Below are 20,935 nucleotides of genomic sequence, written 5' to 3' on the forward strand. Positions count from 1 at the left end.
TTCCCTTGAGCAAATATCTTGTGTGATTTTTTGCTTGGATTCAAATAAGTGCATAAAGCAGCAATTTTTAACAGAATTTGCATAACTTTAGGCGTTCTCATTGATTCTTTGCCTAAACGTATGCAATAGGCACCACAAAACGCCTAAATTTATGTACAGTATTCAATAAAACTAACGTTTTAAGCTCAAAATCAGGCTTTGTTGGCGCTTTAATGGCGGAATCTCATGATTTCCCAACAAATTTTGCTCATTCTATCGTATCTCAATACGTATGATTTTGCTTGTCGATTTCGAATGCATACGAGCCGCCATCCACAACACAGATTTGATTAGTTCTTCACTGGCGATTGCCACACAGCAGCAGCAAAAAAAGAGAAACCCGCTCTCCCTAAACCATTCCATCCTACATCTCCACAGCAATTTAATTAAGGTACGGCGAACGTTTTGACCGGATCTAATAACCATTTTCCGGCTAAGACAAGAGGCCTGTGAAAAGGTGCAGGCGCTTTCCGGGGGTTTTCCGTCCCATTTGGCGCTAAAGCACAGCATTTTTGGCACCGACTCTCCCAGCAGTTGCGCCGTCCCCCACTGTCCCACACCATCGGTTGAACGGTTGTGAAGATCGCAATCAGAAATTCGGCACGATTGCTATGGCAATTTTCCGGCGAATCTGCCTTTGCGCCCCGAAGCTCCGAATTGCAAAAGTGTGCTTTAATCGGAAACGCTTGCGGGGTGGACACACCGTGTTTGCTTTCCCCTGGGAAAGCAGTGCGCGCGATAAAAAAAAAAAACTACAAAATTGTATTTAAAGCTTTGTTTCGCGACACTTTCTCTCCGCCGGCGATTATGATGATGATGATGATGGCTGACGGCAGATGGACGCAAATCACGGCCCTTTATACGAACGCGAACGAGCGTCGGAAACATCTGTCGAGGAGGCGAAAGGAGTCGCTGGCGTCAAAACTCTAATCACAGCGTCTATTTTAATTATCCAATTTTGCAAGTAGTCAACTGTCAAATGCGAAAAACCGACGCCACCAAAACAGCGAGCAGGAAGTTTATCCTTTGTGCTAGGGGTGGGGAAGGGTGGATGTTGAATTTGGCACCGAGAGCTAATTTGCGGTAAAGGAATGAGGTTTTCCTCACCCCACCGCACTTTGCCCAGCGTCATGAATTTCGAAAATGTCCTCCCAATTGTTTCTTCACTCGGCGAATTGTTTCCGACGGAGCAGCGCGCTGCTAAGAGAAAAGCTAAATGGCAGGGCGGACAGGGTTTGCTATTTCCTTTATTTGTTTTGTACCTCAATTCCACCAACCTCTCTCCCTCTTACTCTATCACTCTTTTTCCCTTTCTTTAAGGACCTTCCGAGTGGTTGTGACTTTAGCCCATCGTTTTCGTTTTTTCCCCTCGAAAAAGTTCGTAAAATGATTTTCGACACGCCCAATCAACTGCTTTTACGCCCCCCTCCTCCCACGCTCAGACCGCGGAGGCTTTGAACGAGGCACCACAACAGCATCTCGTTATTTTTCCGAAACTGGTCGTTGGAATGTTTTGTGGAAATTTTCAACCCACCTCCAGCGCTCCCTCTCGCCAAGGGTGCTAAGCGATTGGAAACGAAATGCTGTTAATATTGTAGGGATGTGTTTTTTTTGTTTTGTTTTCGTTGCGGTGCTATTACTTTCTTCGCTTCCCCCGTTTGGTGGCCTGTGGTGGTGTGATGTTGTTTCCCTTTTTTTTCAACCATCCACCCCCGGCCACCTCATCCCACCGAAAAGCATCTCAATTTTCTCCATTTCACTTTCCGATACGTAGTAACACACGGAACGGAATTGACGGGGGACACCGGTTCTGGGCAGAGGGGAAACGTCGTCGTCGTTGGGAGTGTTTTGGGGGTGGCACGGGAAGGAGGATTCGGTTTTTCGATTGTTAGGCGGCGAAAAGTAAACTCCATCCGTATCCATTACAAGTGGCCTGAAGCAGGGACGGCGCGGTGCTTTTGTTTCTCTTCACGGATGCTTCCAATGTAATCCTCACGTCTTTGGAATCGCTTTTCTTTGCGCTTTCCTTCGCTACTGAAGCCCCCTTTTTTCTAAGGCAAGCAATGGCAGGAACAACCAGCAAATTGAGCTCCATCAACATAGAAAAAAACAACGATCTTTGTAGCAAGTCTTCCAAATAAGCAGCGAAACTGTCAAAAGAACGGCTGCCGGCATGCTTGCTTTGCGTCATTGGCAGTTGTGTCCGCAAGAAATAAAGCGCGCCCCTACTTACCTTCGCTTCCCTCCTGGTACAAGGTAAATAAATGATGGGCCAGTTGCAGGCGCATACAGTCCCCGAACCGAGGATATTCCTTTCACCTAGTGCGCTACACTTCTTGATGCAGCTTACAGCTCGGTTGCATTATGAATGCACTGCTGCTGCTGCTGCATCGTGACAACCACGGCCAACACACACACACACACTGATGCCGCCAATTTGAAACGAGTTTTCTTAAGCAGTTTGCTCGGGTGCCGTTTGTGGCGTTGGTCCTCGAAAAAGTGGCCGAAAGCGCAAACAGAGAACAAAAAACGACTAAGATATAATAAAACAGCTGCTTCCCGGACAGAAGCGGCCTTGGGGGAAGTTTCATTTGGGAACGTGCGTCCACGAATCACAACCCGTCCCGACAAGGGCATGGGGAGGCAATGGGGGAAGGGTTAAACAAGCCAAAAACACAACTTTGGCGAGTGCAATTGGACGTCCGCAGCGTTTTGTTTGCCGATCACCGTTTGCCTGAGTGCTGCGACCCGCGGCTGCGAAATTCTGCTTACCACTGCCGGGGCGAATTTGGGCGAACCGTTTCGGCTGCACTTCCGGTGCAGCACCACCCTGCACACCACACACACACAGAAATTCCTTCGGTCTGAAGGATTCGCAAGGACAATGAAACGCAGGCCCCGAAATTGTACATCCCAATGCAGCAAAGCGCCAACGAAACCATGCTGGTACCTCAGAAAACTGAACTTTTCTTTCCTGCTGCACCAAGCGGTGTGGACCAAGCTGCCGCAAACAATCTAACGGGCAAACGTTTCAGAAAGGAAGCAAAAGCACAGTGCAGTGAAAAGTTGTGCTTTCTCCAAAAATCCTACCCTCAGCGCAGCACCAGCGAGTGCACCAAAAGTAAGCTGCAAGCGCGGGAAAATGGTCGAACAAAGCAAATGGGCGTCCCGGAAAAAGGAACTTTTCGGTGCAGGACCGTTGTTGGCAGCGAGAGGGCGTCTCTGTGTGTGCATTATTTAAAGTTTTAATTATACGTAATTATTTTCCTACTTTGGTTGGTGAGCGTTGTGGGGAAGTTGGCTATGAGAAGGGGGGAAAACCGCGGGCACTTATCCTTTCGGTAGCCGCTGGCCTGAGTAACCAATGAGCCAGAAAAGGGATGGGGTTTTGTGGCCGGAGGGAGGGAATGGAGATTTCACTGTTTGTTTGCCGATGGCGTAGAACAAAGTTTGCCGGTTTATGGGCGAAAATCGAATCAAAGATTTATTGCTAATAGTGTTGATTATGAAAAGAAAGGGTGAGTAAAACGAGTGTTTCTCTTTCAACAATAGATTTTGATTAGTATATAATGCCATTAATGTCTAGCTATGTTGTTTATTGGTTTAAGTTTAGACAGTGCAAGTGTAACACAGCTTAAAGTGTTTCAGTTCAGCAACCACACAAGCACAAATCTGTTTAACAACCGATAAATTCTGCTTAAAGCATCATTAACACAGCGTCTACATTGCATTTCGCAGCCCTTTGCGTGACCTTTAACCCAAGAAAGCATCGTTCATCGCGTCATGTGACAGAAGCCATCATCCATCATCAATAAAATCATCCCCTGGGGTTCGGCACAAGCGATTGGGGGACCAGCAAAGGCACTCTGGTAAGAGCTTTATTTAAATTCATACCCTTTTCCGGTTGCACTGAAATCGATCAAACGCGCTCAAAGTGTGAACTTTTGTATCGCCGATCTCTGTGTAACCATTTGCCCACAAAAAAATATAAAAAAGGCTACAATTCAAAGATTCAAACCCTCTTCAAACACTGCACCCTTTTGGGCAGGGTCGTTGGACCACACTGGTGTCCGGAAGTGCCAATCTTTCCGCACCGGGAATCACAGGCGAACAGGCGAACCGTTGCCACCGAAGATACTAATACTACAAGACGGTGCTCAAAAACTGCCAATCATAATTCCTTTTCCATTCCGTGAGCCTCCCCCCCGGGTACCGATTAAAGCGTCGTGCTCCGTCAAACCCCTTTCCGCACTTTCACTTGTCCAGTGCTCGCAAGTCCACGGGCTGCTTCCGGCCCGGCTCGCACAACCAGAGCATCCAGCAGTTCCATCCATCATCTGCAGCGTCTTATCGAACGACGCACTCGGGAAAGAAATGGGAAAAGCGGGAAAGCACCCTCGCACCCCCCCCCTCCTTTCCGCCCCGCCCCCCCTTTCCGTTTTCCAATGAACCGGAAGGAAAGCACTGGCGCGCATGTTTTCATTGCACACACACAAAAAGGGCCCGACCATTTGATGATCTTTTTGGCCGCTCGTGCACACTCGAACGTTACAAACACACTCCGCCCAGTGGGATGATACGCGCTGGTTCATAATGACGTTGTTTGCATATCATATTTCTTGCCGAGCATAATCATTAATAACATGTTTTTTTTTCGCATCGCTGCTAAATGCACAAACGGCGGTCAGTGAAACAAAAAAAAACAAAAATCAAGCAAATCCCTCCTCATCCGCAGTCGGTCCGCATCATCAGTCAGTGAGCAAATCGAAGTAATTGGATCAACTCCACCCACGGCACGATGCTGCCGTCGGATCAAAGCTGCCAGCCGGGTTCTCTTTCAATAACGCTAAGGATAGCTTTTAATCTTGATCGTCCGGCCCCAAACCTCCGACCCCGCCCTCCCCTCGATGGTTGCGGGTAGTTTATTAACATGATTTGTTTATCTTCGCCTTTTTATGCTTGCCATGTTCGCACACACTTCTCGACGATTTAGGACGGGCAGAAGAGGGCTCGCGAGTTGCAACAATCTTTTGCCGTTCCTTTGCGCGCGCGAACCCAGTGAAAAGGGAGGTCGGAATGGTCCGAAAAAAAGAAAGCAAAACCATCCATCCATCACGGTCATCGAAAATTATTGAGTGGCTCGTGAAGGCCACACTGCCGGCTTCGGGAGACTCGCCGTCACGGTCAACGGTTTTTGCACCATTCAACTCGTGTTTCGCGGCATTGCCTCTGGCTTCGGTTTCAGTTGGGGCATATTGTGGCAAAATGTGAATTCCCTGCGCTTGCTGTTGTAATGCGGAGGAGCTTATCATTCGCCATGCAAGCATAATGCATAAATAATCGAGCAGGAGTATCGTGCAAAGTGGGGCGAATGTTTGACCTCTCGTATCAGGAGTATCAACGATCAAAATTAATGTAACACACCCACTTGCTGGGAGGGGGAGCCATCCCATTTTGCAAGCCAAAACTATAATTTGCCCTTTCACCTTCCCGATGGTTCGTTAATCCTTGACACGTTCACTCGCTATAAAAACCTTGATCCTTTCCTTACTCCGGGCACAAAACGCTGCAACCGGAAACCGTGTTTGCCGTCCGTCCAGTGATTTACTTCCCGATTGCGCACCTTCACCGCGATTGACCGCGAAACTTTCCATCGAAAGGTGGACAAAAAGGGGTGAGTGTGTCAGAGAAGAACAGCTGCATCGGTGCCCATGGGAAGTGTGCCCAAGTTGCAAGCTCATGGCCAGCTCCTTCCTCCAGCAGTTTCACTTTTACTGCTTTCATTGCGTTCCTTTCGCTTTTATTGTGTCTCTCTCTCCCATGCACTATGACCGCATGCTGAGCGTGACTGCAATTTCGATTGCATCTCGCCTGGTGGGATGGAATAATGCAATTGACAGTAGCATTGACGCATTGTCACTGGATGCATGGTGGTGTTGCACGAATGCGGTAAACAAGTTGCCACGATACATCATTGCATGTGCATTCGACTGCAAAAGATTTATGACTCGATCTGTTCCGAGCGGAGCGCTGGGTGGGCGCCGTTTTGCACTTTGACACGCGTGTATGAGCACATGCAAACACACACACGCACACACAGTGCATCTTAAATTACACGCCAAGGGTGTAGGCAATGTTCCGTGTGTGCGCAACTTCTGGCCCGAGCCGACTACTGCAAGATGTACGCAATCTAAGGCTGGCAAAGTGCAACTGTAACCATAACACGAAGGCGAGGTCTCTCGGTGTCACCGAAATTACCCAATTTCTTCCTCTAACCTCCTCTACCCCTCCCCTGTGTATGTGTCTGTAATTGAGTGATTTCACAACCCGTGCCTACAGTGACCCACCCTTGGGAGGTCGGGCTAGACCACAAATGAGACCGTTGCTGATGCTGTGCTGTGATCCCTCGCTCTCTCTCTCTCTCACTCGGTGGGTCATTTCCAACGAAACCCCGGGAGGCGGCCCGGGCACAAAACTCTGGCACCGAAAAAGGGTCCTGTGCGAGGCGGATGGTCATAACTCTTTTTTACGCCTCATCAGGACATTACGCACTTACTGGGTTGAAGCAATCGTAATAGATCGTTACGGCACTGGGTGTTTCTTTTATTGCTGTGTTTTTCTTCCCCATCATCTCTAACGCCTTCTGGGGAGCGACAACAACACCGAGACAAACGCACACACTCACACAGAGACAGGCTTTCTGCTTCAACACAAGGAAGCAGAAGCTTTCGCAACTCAACTCGAGTTGAGGTAATTAATCAAATTAGCGTGATGTCCGGGGACAGGGCAGAGTGAGAAAGGTTTTGCACCGTAAACTTTCGCCTTTTCCCTCCCAAAAACATCGGCAACCTTCGCGGAGCGCTAAAGTTCCTGGGTCTGGAAGAAAAGGGACAAGAGCGCTCATAAAACTGCTCGTCTTCGGTCGGGATGGTAAAGTCCCGCGCCGCTTTGCCAAAGTCATTAGGGACGGAAATTGCGAACCATTTTTCCATCGCGTTCGTCTTTGGGCGGGAAAACAATTTCATCTTACGATCGAAACCAGTGTGACAGTAATTAAAAAATTACCAACCACGCACAAACAGCGGGTTGACGAGGCTGACATTTGCAATCCGTTCGGGAGCTGAGACTTTACTAGAAAGACACTCCTCCAAAGCTGGCCAGCCCGATCGAGCGCAGCCCGCCCGATGTTTTGCTTGCTGGCTAATGAGATAAATGAAACCCCCGGGAACACACCATGCGAAAGGACGTTAAATTTGAAATGCCTGAAGGCGTTGGCCCGAAAATGTTACCTCATGTCATAGACGGTTACAGCTAGCGTTGAGGGAGAAGCACAGACACAGAGGCAGAGAGTGGGTTAATTACGTATCCAAATCATGGTACATGTGTCAAGAAGCGATTTTAAAGGCGTTTTGCAAGCGCTAGAAGGCACTGAGTGGCGTCCGATATGAGTTTATGTCTTCCTAAATCATGCTTAATCTGGTTTGGAATGGCACACGGAGGAGTAAATGGTTCACAAGATAATGAAATCTACGTACTACGGTGCTATAAACTGCCTTTTGAAGAAGTGAAAGATGTCAAAGCGGGACAATCACCTCTGTTCTCACATTAGAAGAGGGTTTATTGGGGAGTGTCCTCTTTGGGAAAATGGATGTTGTAATAGATCTTTCCATGCCGTTTGAACAACCAATGGGGCAATCATCACATAAGGCTCCTTCAAGTACATGCCGTTATCAAACAGTCAAAACTTTCCGGCCCTTTATTGTCACCATCGTAGAACGTAAATCATCCGATATCCATTTGCCCGCTTAACGGTACCCGTGAGGCATCATGTGTTGCAACAGAAGAGATTCTATCAAAAATTCAAAAGCCGCCCAATTTACGCCACACAGCTGCAAGCCTATGTACGGACCTTGCCTAATGTACAGTTCTCGCCAAACTTCAAAGTTACGCCATAAACTGGAACATGAACAGGCAGCCAAGTTCATTAAAAATGGCCTGCCATGGGGAATGTAGTTCACTTTACGAGTAGCAGCAAAATAAAAAAAATGCTAACGATCTACATCTCTTGGTCCACACGAGATGGCTAACAGTAGCGGCAACGGTCATCATAATTGCAATGTTATCAAAAGCGGTGCACGAATAAGATGCAGGGGAAGGATAGGGGATGGGGAAGGAAGGTGTATGAAACCATGTCTAATTTGAATACATGGCAGCATACACACGGGCGTGTAAGCCAACGATTCTACGATTACACATGTGTTGCAGGCTGTGTTGGAAGACCGTCCGGCCGGCGTACCGTTAGATATGTGGTCTAGTTCGGTTCCGGAGGAGACCAACTACATACAGACACACACGCACACACAAGATGCCCTAACGGTAAACTCGTGCCGAGCTGCATATGCCTCCTGCTCCTAGAAGCTCTTCGCGATTTCCAGCGCCTAAGGCTTGTAGAACGTATCGGTCAGTTTCCTTGGAAGAATGGAGCTAAACGATGCAGACTTTAGTGGTTCGGTGTAAAACTCGGCCTTACAGCCTTTCAGAGAACTCAGTCCATTGGTGTTTTGCCTCCCTTCCGTAGTAGTCCCAGTTGAATATGCTCGCTAATAAATTCAATCAATATTATTACCACACAGGAAGATTGGTTGGTTTCCTGAAGATGGGCTCATGAATACCGACGAACAGGTGGAAAGCGCAGAGCTTCCCTTGGAGTGGTGGAAATGGGGACTTTGTGAAATATTGCCCCCGGTATTTGTGACTTACTTTGGTAGGGTAGACATTGTTTCACATGTATGCAAAGTACGTCTCACCCCAGAACCGTACTAATCCTTGGAACATTGAAGCATTCGAAAATGAAGCTCTTCGGAGCTGTGGGATAACAGAGGCCTTTTCGTGACCGGACGCTTTATGGAATGTTTTATTTGAGTAGATGCTCCATGCTCTTGTCCCATCAACAAGCATCCCCTGACCTCACAAATCCTTGAATAGACAGCCCCGGGAGAAATATGACTCCATAGTTCGTCGCAAAATTACCGTAGTAGCAGAGCTCTACGAGGAGACAGTCTATTATTGAGAGGATGGTGTCTGTTTCCCAATGAGGAGGGTGCGCGTTTCACCTGCTCATCACATTTCACAATAATGAGATTATCTTCCGGCGCAATACCGGTGTGGTGAGGTGAGAATGCTTGCAACAGGATTATTTGCAGTGTACCGTTTGATAGTGGTGTATCCATATCAACATATTTGCTCAATGTTGAAGCATTTTCGTCTTAGTAGAACTAATATTTACCAAGCTGTTCAGGAGCGCATACCTGCAAGCGGTACTTTGTAAAGCTACGCTGCTTATTTTGCCAACTCCCGATGAACTCGAGCACTGGAAAACGAGCTCGTAGCTTACCCCGCTTTTCAGCGGTATCGTGCAACCCGCACTCCGCCAAACGTCCAGAATTAAAGTTCGCCGCCGGCAACTGGAGAAAGCAAACATAATCAATGTGCGGACACGGACACAAAACCGCTATGTTGATGAATTGTGAGCGACACACAAACTTATGCTTCATTTCCACCGTCGGAGTGAAAGCATGGTGGACAGAGTTAACGCACGTCAAAGTCATCGCATCGTCCAACGGATCGGTTGTACAGCGGTTCTAGCGGTTGAGCTTTCCTTCCACTAAGCGCCATTGACAGTTGAGTGGAAAGTAATTATCCAAGATTGAATAGAACTTCTTCTGCCTTTCGCCAGCGAGCCAATCAGTGAATCATTTTTAGCCACCATCCTTTTACCGGGCGGTGTTTTTCTTTGGTGTGTAACTTTCCTGATGAAGGTGGTGGTGCTGTACTTTGCTACAACTGTAATTAGTTGCAGAAGTATTAATTGTTTTGAGTAGTTGAGTTTTATTAAGGTGATAATGGTTATGACTTTATGTCAATTTTGCTTTGACACGCCTTGGCTTCGAGAATTGGACAACTTTGTCGAGGCGAGCGTCTGTGCCTGAACGCCTCCCAAACCAGAATGTGACGTGTTGAAAGTAAGCATTACACCTCTAATTAATCAGATTTATCACCAGTCACTCAGCTATCTGTCATCTTCGCATCTCTCCGTCCCAAGAGACTCCTTACGCTGTAACATCCAAACAACAATTGCGCTCTCATAAAGCAATCTACCCTTTAACATACATAGACATACACATACACCAACACTTCTCCGATAGCTATCCATTTTATCGTAGGTGATTTGTTACTGGATAGCTCTTTTTTTCTTTTCGTAGTGTGGCACCTACAAAGAAGCACGTCACCGTGCGGTAGTTGATAGTGGGCAATTAGTTACCATTCAAGGCACCATTACACGTGCGCGCCGTCCCGTCGTCCCACACACGTGTCGGCACAATGGTTTTTTTTTTATGTGTGTTTTATTACACAAAACGGATTGCTTCACGTCATTGGCGCTCACCGATCCGATACATCCTTCGCCAAATCCTTCGCCGCGACGTAGCGGGAGCGAAATAAGGCAGGGAGAATGTATCAAAATGTGTGCTTTGTTGCTGTTGTGGTTGCTATTGCTCGAATTTGCGGCACGCACCAAACTTTGGCGGCACCGTTCGATTGCGATGGCTGTTTTTTTCGCCTTTGTTGTTGTACGGGTGATTGATCGCTTTCTATCCAGCGCGGACGGTGCGTTGTGAGTGGCCCTAATGGAGCACCTGTCAGGGCAACGCACCGTCCGATGGAGCAGTAGCGTAGCCTGACCAGCTCAGGAAGGCTAGAAAGGATTGCTGTGCGGCAGATTATTTGTCCATTGTTCGACCCCGCAGGGAAAGGTTGTAATGAAAATGGGATTTTTTGTGTGTGTGCGTTCGTGTGTATGTCACAGCTGCCTACAGCAAATAACAATTTTGTATGACAAACGATGAGCAATTGTATCGGACCATCGGGGCCACGCGGTGCCTGTCCGAACGATCGCTTTCGGAAGCGTTCGGTAATGATCATGATCAAGCCCACGTAGTACGATCGCACATCAGGCCGCACAGAAAGCTTGACCAATTATCCTCGATTCCCGCACGAGTTGCTCGGACGTTCACTTTCGGGGATTCATTCGCAGACAATCGCCGTACCGAGTGACCGAGATACGGGTGTGCGAAAATGAGGTTAAAATACGTACGAAATTATTAAAGCAAATAAAAAAACGCACACACCCAATAAAATCAGCAACGCAATAAGTTGTAAACAGTACGGTACAGTTTCTAAGCACCCCGACTGACCAATGCCGCATCTATCACAAGCTCTCATATCTGCAGGTGTGTACAGTAAGTCGATCTTCAAACTTCTGCAATTAGAGCCTGCAAACACACCGAGGTAAAACAGTAAGGGGGCAAAACCTGAGTTATGCATTTAATTACACCACGGGCAATGTATCGAGCAAGCCTTCTCCCTCCCCTCTCCCCCCTGATACCAGTTCCCGCTGCCCACAGAAGTGATGCGAGATGAGAACGGCACACACTTGTTAAGATAATTGTGGACTCTCGAGCAATCCGGAGAAACCAGTTTGCAAAGCCCACGGACCCGGCAATCAGCACCATCACCATCGCACCGTTGAGGCGGTGGCAACCTCGCCTGATAAATCATCAGTTTTGTAAAATCTCACCTCACGCGTCTAAATAGCTCTTGATGGTCGGCATTATCCGGCATACTCCCCTAACGCTTACGTGAACGTGGTCTTTTAAATAGAGACATAAATTGGAAATTCGAGCGAACATTATAGATAGGCCATCATCTCCATGGGGAATGCTGTTGCACGTACTGTTTTATAATGGTTGATAATTGCGCTCAATGGCTAAGCAGCGGCAAGGGGCCTAGGAGGCTTCCGTCTCCGTATCGTTCGATGGCAGACGAATCTGCACCACATTCCATCATGCTGCGTTCAATGTTCAATGTACCGCTCCAATCAGTTTGGTGTGTGTGATGTGTGTGATTGGAGCATCCAAACTGCCGGCGGGTATTCGTATCTCGGTGCTTCTATGATTCCCGGTGCCGTCTGCACACTTAGACCCAGCCACCGGATGCCGATTACTGAAGCCAACCTCAACGAACATCGCACCGAGCAGGATTACGCCCGAAAGTCTCTACGGGAATCTCCGTTAGAAGATATTTCGAGACGTTCCCATTTCCTCAGCAGCAGACACAGGGAGCCCCCCAACTCTCTAGGGTGAAAGCGACAATATGACGTGTTTGAGTTCGATTAACTACCACATCATCTTCCGGCCACGGCTCCGGAGACCACAACTGCACAGAGATAGGAAGACGTGCTGCTTCCTTCGCCGTTCAAGTGCAATCGCTGATGATTCAAGATCCCGCAGCTCGGGAAGGGACTGGGACTTGAGAGAGGATCGAAAGCTGTTTAAGCAAAAGCGTTGGAGCCCACCCGGGGGGGAGAGGTTTTACGACTTTCACATTTTACGTTTCACCCGGCAATATCCGGCATCTTACACGGGACCAGTGTTTTCCCGTGTGTGTGTGTGTGTGTGTGTGTTGTGGTCATCCCATACGCCCTCCCCAGACCGCGGGACGTGTTGTAATGCTTGCAATGACGCGCACATCGAAAGCATAACAAAAACGAAAACACAAAATCCCACCCCGCATGACTAAACTAATCGCAGAATGCGTGTCTCGGTAGCGGCCTGCACGCTGCTACTGCTGCTGCTACTGCCCTTCGTATGACACTCGAAGGTCTCGTTCGCTCGCGGTGATCTATTGTGTTTGGTAGCGAGCCGTCGTCATCAAGGCTTTCCAGTCCGCTCGACGGTGCTCCAATTAAAATCCTATTAAGATAGCATCGGGTTTTCAAACCGGGAGAAATTCATTGAGGCGCGTTCAAAGCGGCCCAAGCGGAATTGTACTAATGGCTCACGGGTGTACTGCTGCATCGACTCGATTCCTTCGATTTCCGCGGAACGATGGCTCGTGCGTGCATTGGAAACACTTTACCGCCGGCACTTTTAACCTTCCCGGCCGTCGATTTCCATCACCATCATCATCGTCATCGTCAGTCAAGTTCACAAGTGAGCTAACCAGCGACACTAGATCAGGTGTCGGTCATGGATGACATCGAATCGAATTGGAACGATGATTCAGCCCATTTTTGGGGCATCTTTCATCGAAAGTCGAGCGAGGGGGAAGCTCGGCCTACTCAAAATGTTTAGTGAAAATCAATTTTTGGAGTCTCCTCCAACGATCAAATTACCAACCGTTTTGGAATGTTTTTGTTTTGTTTCTCTGGTATGCCTCTCTACCTCAACCCTGCGCTGATCGGCATCGACACGCTCCAACGCTACTGCGGAGGCATTGGAATGTTTGGCACTTTGTGAAAATTATACCCTCCATCGATTATGAGCTAGATCGGTTTGTTTGGTGAGCTTGGAGCTGGAACTGGAGCAGCCGAGGAGTCTGGGGAGAACTTACAATTAGATACAGTTACCAAAATCAACAAACAATTTTGATCAAGATCCAAACTTTTCCCGGGGAGGGTAGAATGCAGCTGGAATGTGATCATAACGGGAGGGAGCACGTAAATTGGTTGCTTCACGCCACTCTCAAGCCAAAAAGGGCCCTTGTCCATCGATACGCATCTATTTCCTCCTGTGGCTCGCTTTGCTGCTTCAGGGTTTTGTTTGGCGGAAAATCAAACTCTTGTCACTATCAACCATTCCCATCGACACAATTTAAACACAGAAACACCGATGGCAGTACGGCTCAATTAAGTAAGTAGCACACAGGCCGCCACTGCGCTGAGAAGGAACAAAAAAGTGAATGTTGTTTTCTCCGCCCAGCTCAGCCAAGTGCAATGCGCGGCAATTGTGCAACGCTTCCAAGTTAGTGTGTCTCTACCCAATGGGGATGACCGGGCTATAAAAAGCGTGCCTCAACTGCCAGCGATCAGCTTCCAACTCCTCCCGTCCGGAGGTCGAAGCGACGAACGAATTAAACCACACTCACTGTACCGGGCGCGGAAAATTGAAAGGGAAATGAGTGCACTTACCTTTCCCATCAATCCTGGATAATATGGTTTTTGTTTTTGCTTTTCATAATCAGCGCAGACTCCGCTGCACGATCGCCGTATCAAACGACAGGCGGGGCGACGAGTAGTGAAAGGCCACCAGCGCGAGTACAATCACACCTGACCGTATCTGGGGCATCACTTTCATTGGCGGCCAGGCTCACACGTGCCCGCCACTCAAGTGACTTTCATTTCATCCGGTCGATGTACGGCCACGGAAGACACTGTGCGCGCGTATAGAGAGGATCTTGACGCGAAATTCATAACAATCGCATTGCCATACCACACCAAAGCTATGGCCCCAGCCGCCCGCCATGCGTGTACAAGCTCAATAGATATGTGTATAATCCCTGCGAGCTTCATCAGCAAACATAGCGAAAAGAAAGAAGAGGAAAAAAATCCACAAAGCAAAACGAGCTTGCGTTAAATAATTTCGTTTTCCCTTTCGTTACATTGCACGCACACGGTGATAGAGATCTTCAATAAAAACCCCCCCCAACGGGTGGTGAACTTGCAGCATTGCACATACGGCAACAGCATTGTGCGGCGGTGTAGTTACACCAGCAACAGTCAGTTGATCTCTCACCCAGTTCCCAATTGTACGCGAGTTGGTAATGAAAGTAAAACTAGCTGAAGGTCTCGCTCGCGCACAACGCACCACACTCGTGAACGATCGTATGAAGCACTTAGTGTACGCTTAGTATACGTATGGCGTGCGTAGCTATCGCACACACACATTGTAAGCTGCGAGCGTATACACTGTTGCGTTCAAGATGGTGGACTGTATGATAACCTCTGACTCTGGCAGGACCGGACTAACTTCTCGGGTCGGATCGAATGTGTAAGTAACCTCGTGATGTGCGCACGTAACAAGCTGTCTGTGTGTGATCTACTAAACAGAAAGGAAATACATTATTAGAGTAATGTACATGCTAATTACTTCTAGGTAACCATTTCATTGGCCATGACACTACACCCGGATTCTACTAGTGGTACTAGACGTTATCCGCCATCGTATCGAATGCATCCCGATCGGAGGAGCGTTGAGTCCACCTGGTACGAGAAACTTGTAATGGGATGAAACCGCCAATCTGGTGGCCTGTTGTCACCAAGGCTTTTACCCTTCTCCAATCTACACATCTCCTTCACTTAGCCATCAATGATTGCCGCTTATTGGCACACTTAGAGCTCCCCGTTCCGGCGCTATAGAGAGACTCAACTCGAAGCGCACCGCAAACTCGACTGCGGAGGGATCCACTCGACGGAGCGCTCTCGTATGACACCGGAGCGTTTGATGCAACAGCAACATGAAGCTCGAAAGTGGTCGTATCGCGGATTCGGATTCCGTTTTCGGAAGCACCCAACTATAACCTACCCCCGGATCGGGTGGGAAGCAAACGTTTGAGAAACTGTTTCTTCTTTCGCAACTCAAGCGCCAACCGAAGCGCTGGTAGCCATGGTGACCTTCAAGCCAGCGAAATAATGCCTGTTTGGATTAGGATCAGTCCCATAAAAGCACCGCCGCAAGGTGTCACAGCCAAAAGGACGCGAAAGTGAATCCCGCGCCCGTTTCTACCGAACGTCAAATGGATGTAAATTTAAGTTTATCGATTTTCAAACCCCCCCACCGCCACACGTTCCCAGCTGCCAAGACACACCGCATTCGCTGCCCCGGTGACCACAGCAAAGCAGTAGGACCGATCGTAAATGGTGAGGTAATTTATGCTCGATAGCAAAGCCATGGAAAAATCATTCGTAAAACCGTCTCCCCAGCAAACCCTCGGGGCGGGTGGTCCCCCCATCCGCCGGTGGTGGACGGAATGCGCTTCGCTTCGTGTTTGTTTTTGTTCCTTTTTTGCTCTCGAACGGATTGCCAGCCATTTGTCTTCATGTGTAGCGCTCCACTGACCGCTCCAATGAAGCACACGAGCTGTAGAAGCGGTAAACGGAAAAATAGAATCAATTCACATCCGCCGGGATGGGTTTCAAAACACACACATACATGCGCTCTATTACTCTTGGTGGCGAGTGAACACGAGCTTCTAGTCGCGAATGTAATGAAAATGTTATTTTATGGATTGAGCCCACAAAGCAAGGCTATAGAAAAGGCACACCGGGCGAGGGAAGCGGGGGAAAAAAGCACCAACACAACCAGAACCAACACAACCAGAACCGACCGACCGGTGACCACTGTGATGTCGTAACGAGCGTAAGGATGGGGACCCGTTGGGTTGAGTTGAAGTTTAAAGGGAAGAAAAACGTTCCTTTCGCGTAACGCTTCCAAGCCAACGGTGCTTAGTCGATCTCGGTTTAATGGCTATGCAAATGGTTATTTCGAATCGCTCTCCCGCTCCTCCCGATCACTATCATGTATTGCAATGCGCGCACTGGGTGAAGCTGAAATATGGAACTGCAAAGCAGCGCCGCTTTACGCTCGATAAAGCGCCCAAGTAGCAGGCAGCAGCAACTAAAGCGTGATTTAAGGTTCGGGTGTCGTGCTCCAGCAATACCGAGAGGCACAGGACTCATTTCAATGGTTCATTCGCTCCGGTTGGATGGAACCGATAAAACTCTCTACATCGCAATAGACAATAAAACAACAAACTTTACCGTCCAATGATTTAATGCACCTTTTGTAAAATGGGTTTTAAATCGTTAAAGTTTCCTCCTGTGCCTTTGCCCGTTCCTTGTCAATGATTGAGATAGTCTAAAGCTACTCATTTCATCACTCTCCGATTGCTCTCTAATTCCCAATTCCGACTGTATTGCATCCCAGCATCACATGCACAGTTTTGCGTGCTCTTGGTCTCAAAGCCAGCTACAGCCACAGGTCAGCCAGTCTTAATTAATCTTACATTAGGGGAGATGGAAGCGGTGCGAATCGCACAAGGCTGCCGAAGGTTAGCGCCGATGCACTTTGCGCGTGACGGTGACCACACATCGTTCGGGTGGGAACGGAATCCGACGGAAAACCGCGCCAACCGTTTGCCCGACTTTGCGTAGGCTGCCGGGTGCATCGGCAAAGGGCATCGGTATGGTTCATTAATGCCTACGCGGGTGTCTGTGTGTGCGTTGTTGCAATGTGCCCGGCTGTACTTGAAAACAACACGCAGCACATGAGTGGGAGTGGGTGGTTTGGGTGGTGCCGCTTTCTTGTTAGTTTGTTTGTGTGAGCCTCTCGGTAAGAGAATTTGTTAGACAGTTTGTGAACAATATCATACCGCATTCAAAAAAACTTACAGGAAGTTTCTGTAAATTGAAATTGAACCATTTTAAAGAAAGTCATTGTGGTTACAGCTACAATCATTAACAATAACGATAGCTAATATCGAGAAGTCAATAAAATGAATACACGGAGTTCGAAGTTACTGGTAACGGTAGCACATTAATGCTTTCAAACACTTCTAGGGACATATTCTAATCAATTTAATAAAATTTTATGAAAACCTCTGAGTTTTATTGCATAGAATGGCAATTTAAACAAAAACGTCCTCTTCTTGAGTACCATTTTTCATCTAGAAAAAGCTCTATTTTTCATCCCAAGCAAACGTATAACGCTAACAGCAGACAGCATTCGAGAGCTGGAGGAGTTGCATTACGGGAAATGTCAGAAAGTCTTGCTTTTCCCATTTTTCCCCCCTTTTCAAGATAAGTCACTGCCAAGACGTAAACGGGCCGGACGAGCACGATGAAAGAATCAACCGAGCGAAACAGAACAAATGGCCAATCTTTATTCCATTCCACGCCAGATGTCACGCCAAACCAAGTGAGTGGAAAACACAAAACAGTGAGAAGACGCCGCACAAAAGGCGTACGGCTACGGAAAATGCATACACCAAAAGGAGGGGCTTTGCTAGGGAGCCGGCATAAAATGGCAATGACGTCGGTTGGTGCGGAATCCCTGCCTGTTTGATGATGAAATCGGTGGTGGTGAAGAGAAGGGTAACGAATCAGTGCGGGATGCTGCGAAACAACATCACAGAGAAGAAGAAAGAAAAAACACCATGCGCGTCACATTTTGGGCCCTTCTGCAATGTTTTCCTCTTGCAGTGCAGCTGTGTGAAGCTGTGAAACATCGCAAACAATGTGCGGGACGAACACAAAACCTCCCCCCCCCCCCAGATGTGAAGTGCAAGCGAACACACACACGCGACATTTTGCAAATTCGAAAGGCATGGTAAATCGGCGTAAGTGCAAAGTGCAGCGAAAGTGCAGTTGGTTTCCTGGAGCGGTGTGTGGGAGAAAGAGGTGAGCACACACACGCTGCGCGGTCACGCGTCTCACTGCGGCCGCCGGAGTGCTGTAATGTGTTCCAGTGCTATAGAGTGTGTGTGTGTGGGTGTGTAAGTACACAAAATCAGACAGCAAACGTTAAAGGAAAACCGGAAAGCTTACTGGTTAGTGGAACTGAAAGTTCTTTCTCCTTTTGCCGGGCCTCGTAAAGGATTAAGGTTAGAAAAGCACAGACTAAATCAAGTGCACAGGAACACCAGATTCGCTGCGGTGGCAAAAAAGCAAAACCCGCCCCATTGTTAGCGCATAGCCCCTCGGGTCCGTTGGTGCAGGCAGAAGCAGTGTGGAGTGGAATGCAATGGTGGTGCAGGAAGCAATGGTTCAACAGGAAGCAGGAAGGCGGTGAGTTTGTATGTGTGTGTGAGTGCTGGTGCGGAACGTCACTGCTTCCGAAGACAATACTTCACACGCAACATTCTCGAGCAGCAAGGCAGCAGTGTGCAATCCACCCAGCATTGGGCCCCACACAACCAGTACACACAAAAACCATCACCGACGGCCAAAACTGTCCCAACCGCTCGTGAGGTGGGATGTTGCAAAGGGGGAAAAGGGAAAAGGATCGCTGCAGCATACTCTACTGTAACCGAGAGGGAAGAAGGAAGGACTCAAATCCGGATCGGATCCAGCGGGAACCAGCGGGCCACAGCTGCAAGCGAGGATGTTCTGTTGGCGAGGATTTGTGCTTCACAAAACCAAGTCAAACCAAGCCTCGCAGGCGGTCTGGAACGGCTCTCTCTCTGTGTGGACAACTTTCCAGTGTCCAGGAATTTTGGGGATAGACCTCCCTTCTCGCAGGATTACACAGGAACAGGGGTGCCCGTAGGAGAGGGTAAAAGGGGAGAGGAGAAGGAAGAAATAAAATTGGTCCGTTTACTCACAGAGAAAGCAGAACGCGAACAGTGCAAAATTGAGCACTCGGAAACCATTCATCTTGGATGTGCTGGTAGGTTTCTGTCGGCTGGCTGGGGATGTTGGTTGGTTGGAACGGTTCTCGCCGGTGCTGATGACAACCGGATGTTGGGTTGTTTCGGCGTACAACTCCTACTCCACCACGCACTGGGCACTGGAATTTTTTTGATGTCAAACGCCTTTTTTCTGCTAGAAGCTTTTGTGAATGGGGCCTAGTGCCTCCAACAACAAATTTTCTGCTGTAAGACGAACACAACTCAAAGATTCACACTCGTCAGGTGTCGGAATGTGAAGCGTTTTTTTTTTTGTCGGTTTTATACCACGCACTATGACGTTTCACGCACGGATACACTTATCATATCACTTGCTTCTTGGTTGTGATACTGGCACAGGAACCAATACAATACACTGCACTGAATTACTTTTCGTCACCTATTTCATCACTTTCGGGAATAACGCATTAACTATAGATTTTCCTCCAATATTTCTGTAGACTGCAAAATGTAAAGGAAAGGAAACAAAATTTCACCAAACTGTTTTGCTCAAACGTTCACACACACGCTCTTTCTCTTTCAATCTTTTGCAGAAACGTTTGTGCGCGCGTATACAATTGGCATAGATATTCTTCGCAGGCCGGAACCCCAAGCACGATGCCGCTGCACAGTGTTTTCACTTTTCACACCTCTCTCTCTCTCTTTTGTGCCTCAAGACCCAACTCACGGAAGAAACTGAAAGGAAACGAAGAAAACATAACAAGATTCATATTAGTTGAAGCGTCAACAATTACAACTCTTTGGTTAAAAAAGCATATCAGTATCATGAAAGCCGAGGATTTTACAACTAAAACTAGGTCACAACCTTTACTCGTTAGCGTTGGTATTCTTTCCCGATTCCCGATTTCGTCACTACGTACACTTTTACACCAGTTGACAGTTGTGACGCTGCACGATCAACAACACACACTAAAAAGCACACTACGATCGATCCGATGCGTACGAGCGCTCACTGACGACTGGCGAGGTCGCCGCCAATGGCGATTACTCAACATGGCGGATAGAGACGCACCGGCACAGCGGCGTTTGCTAACGAATCCGGTCTGCACATCGGGGTTCATCGTCTCGTGGTCTCGTAAAACCGGTGCGGTAGATCCGGCTGTAATATTACCGGACTTTCGTTTAGGATGCAGTAATCCACCGGAACACGGGTAACATATCTCCAAGCTGCATTTTCAGCTGTTTCAAGTGATGCCTCACTCCTGATGAAGCTCAAAGCGGTCGGGTGACTCGGGCCTGATAGTTACCTTTTTGTTGGGAGGGAGAGCCTAGTCAAGTGGCAAATTATAGTTATAGAAAATTGCAGCATACAATAATCGTACTTTTGAATGTGTGATTCAACCTGCAGACTCCATCATCTTTCCCGATCATCTAATGGGGCGTCGTGTGCTCGTCTGATGACTACGTTTTCGCATCTCCCCGAGCTCGTTTTGTGCAGGGTTGTGAAAGTTCCTGATAGGAGCCCCAGGACAGGAAATGATTGATTAGACCGCCACACAGCTACAGAAACTTGTTTGCCTCTTCTTTGTTTTACTTCTTGAGCGGTACTTCAGGCTCACCCTCGGAGAGCTTTCATCGTAGCAGGGAAATATATGCT

General features: G+C 48.1%; 1 protein-coding gene across 9 annotated transcripts in view; it reads right to left on the bottom strand.

The window, feature by feature from the left end:
* The window catches only part of LOC120894903 (proteoglycan 4), a 64,472-nt gene that overhangs the window by 16,716 nt on the left and 26,821 nt on the right, over positions 1-20,935 (bottom strand). For 4 of the 9 annotated variants that reach the window (XM_040297767.1, XM_040297774.1, XM_040297773.1 and 1 more), the window contains exon 2: positions 19,255-19,779. In XM_040297767.1, coding sequence (XP_040153701.1) covers positions 19,255-19,306 — 52 coding nt within the window. In that variant the 5' untranslated portion in view covers positions 19,307-19,779. Of the gene's footprint in view, positions 1-19,254; positions 19,780-20,005; positions 20,014-20,143; positions 20,286-20,935 lie in introns of those variants that run through there. The other 5 variants (XM_040297772.1, XM_040297771.1, XM_040297768.1 and 2 more) reach the window with 4 other exon arrangements.

This window comes from Anopheles arabiensis, chromosome 2, assembly GCF_016920715.1.
Source record: "Anopheles arabiensis isolate DONGOLA chromosome 2, AaraD3, whole genome shotgun sequence".
NCBI classification, from domain to species: Eukaryota; Metazoa; Arthropoda; class Insecta; order Diptera; family Culicidae; genus Anopheles; species Anopheles arabiensis.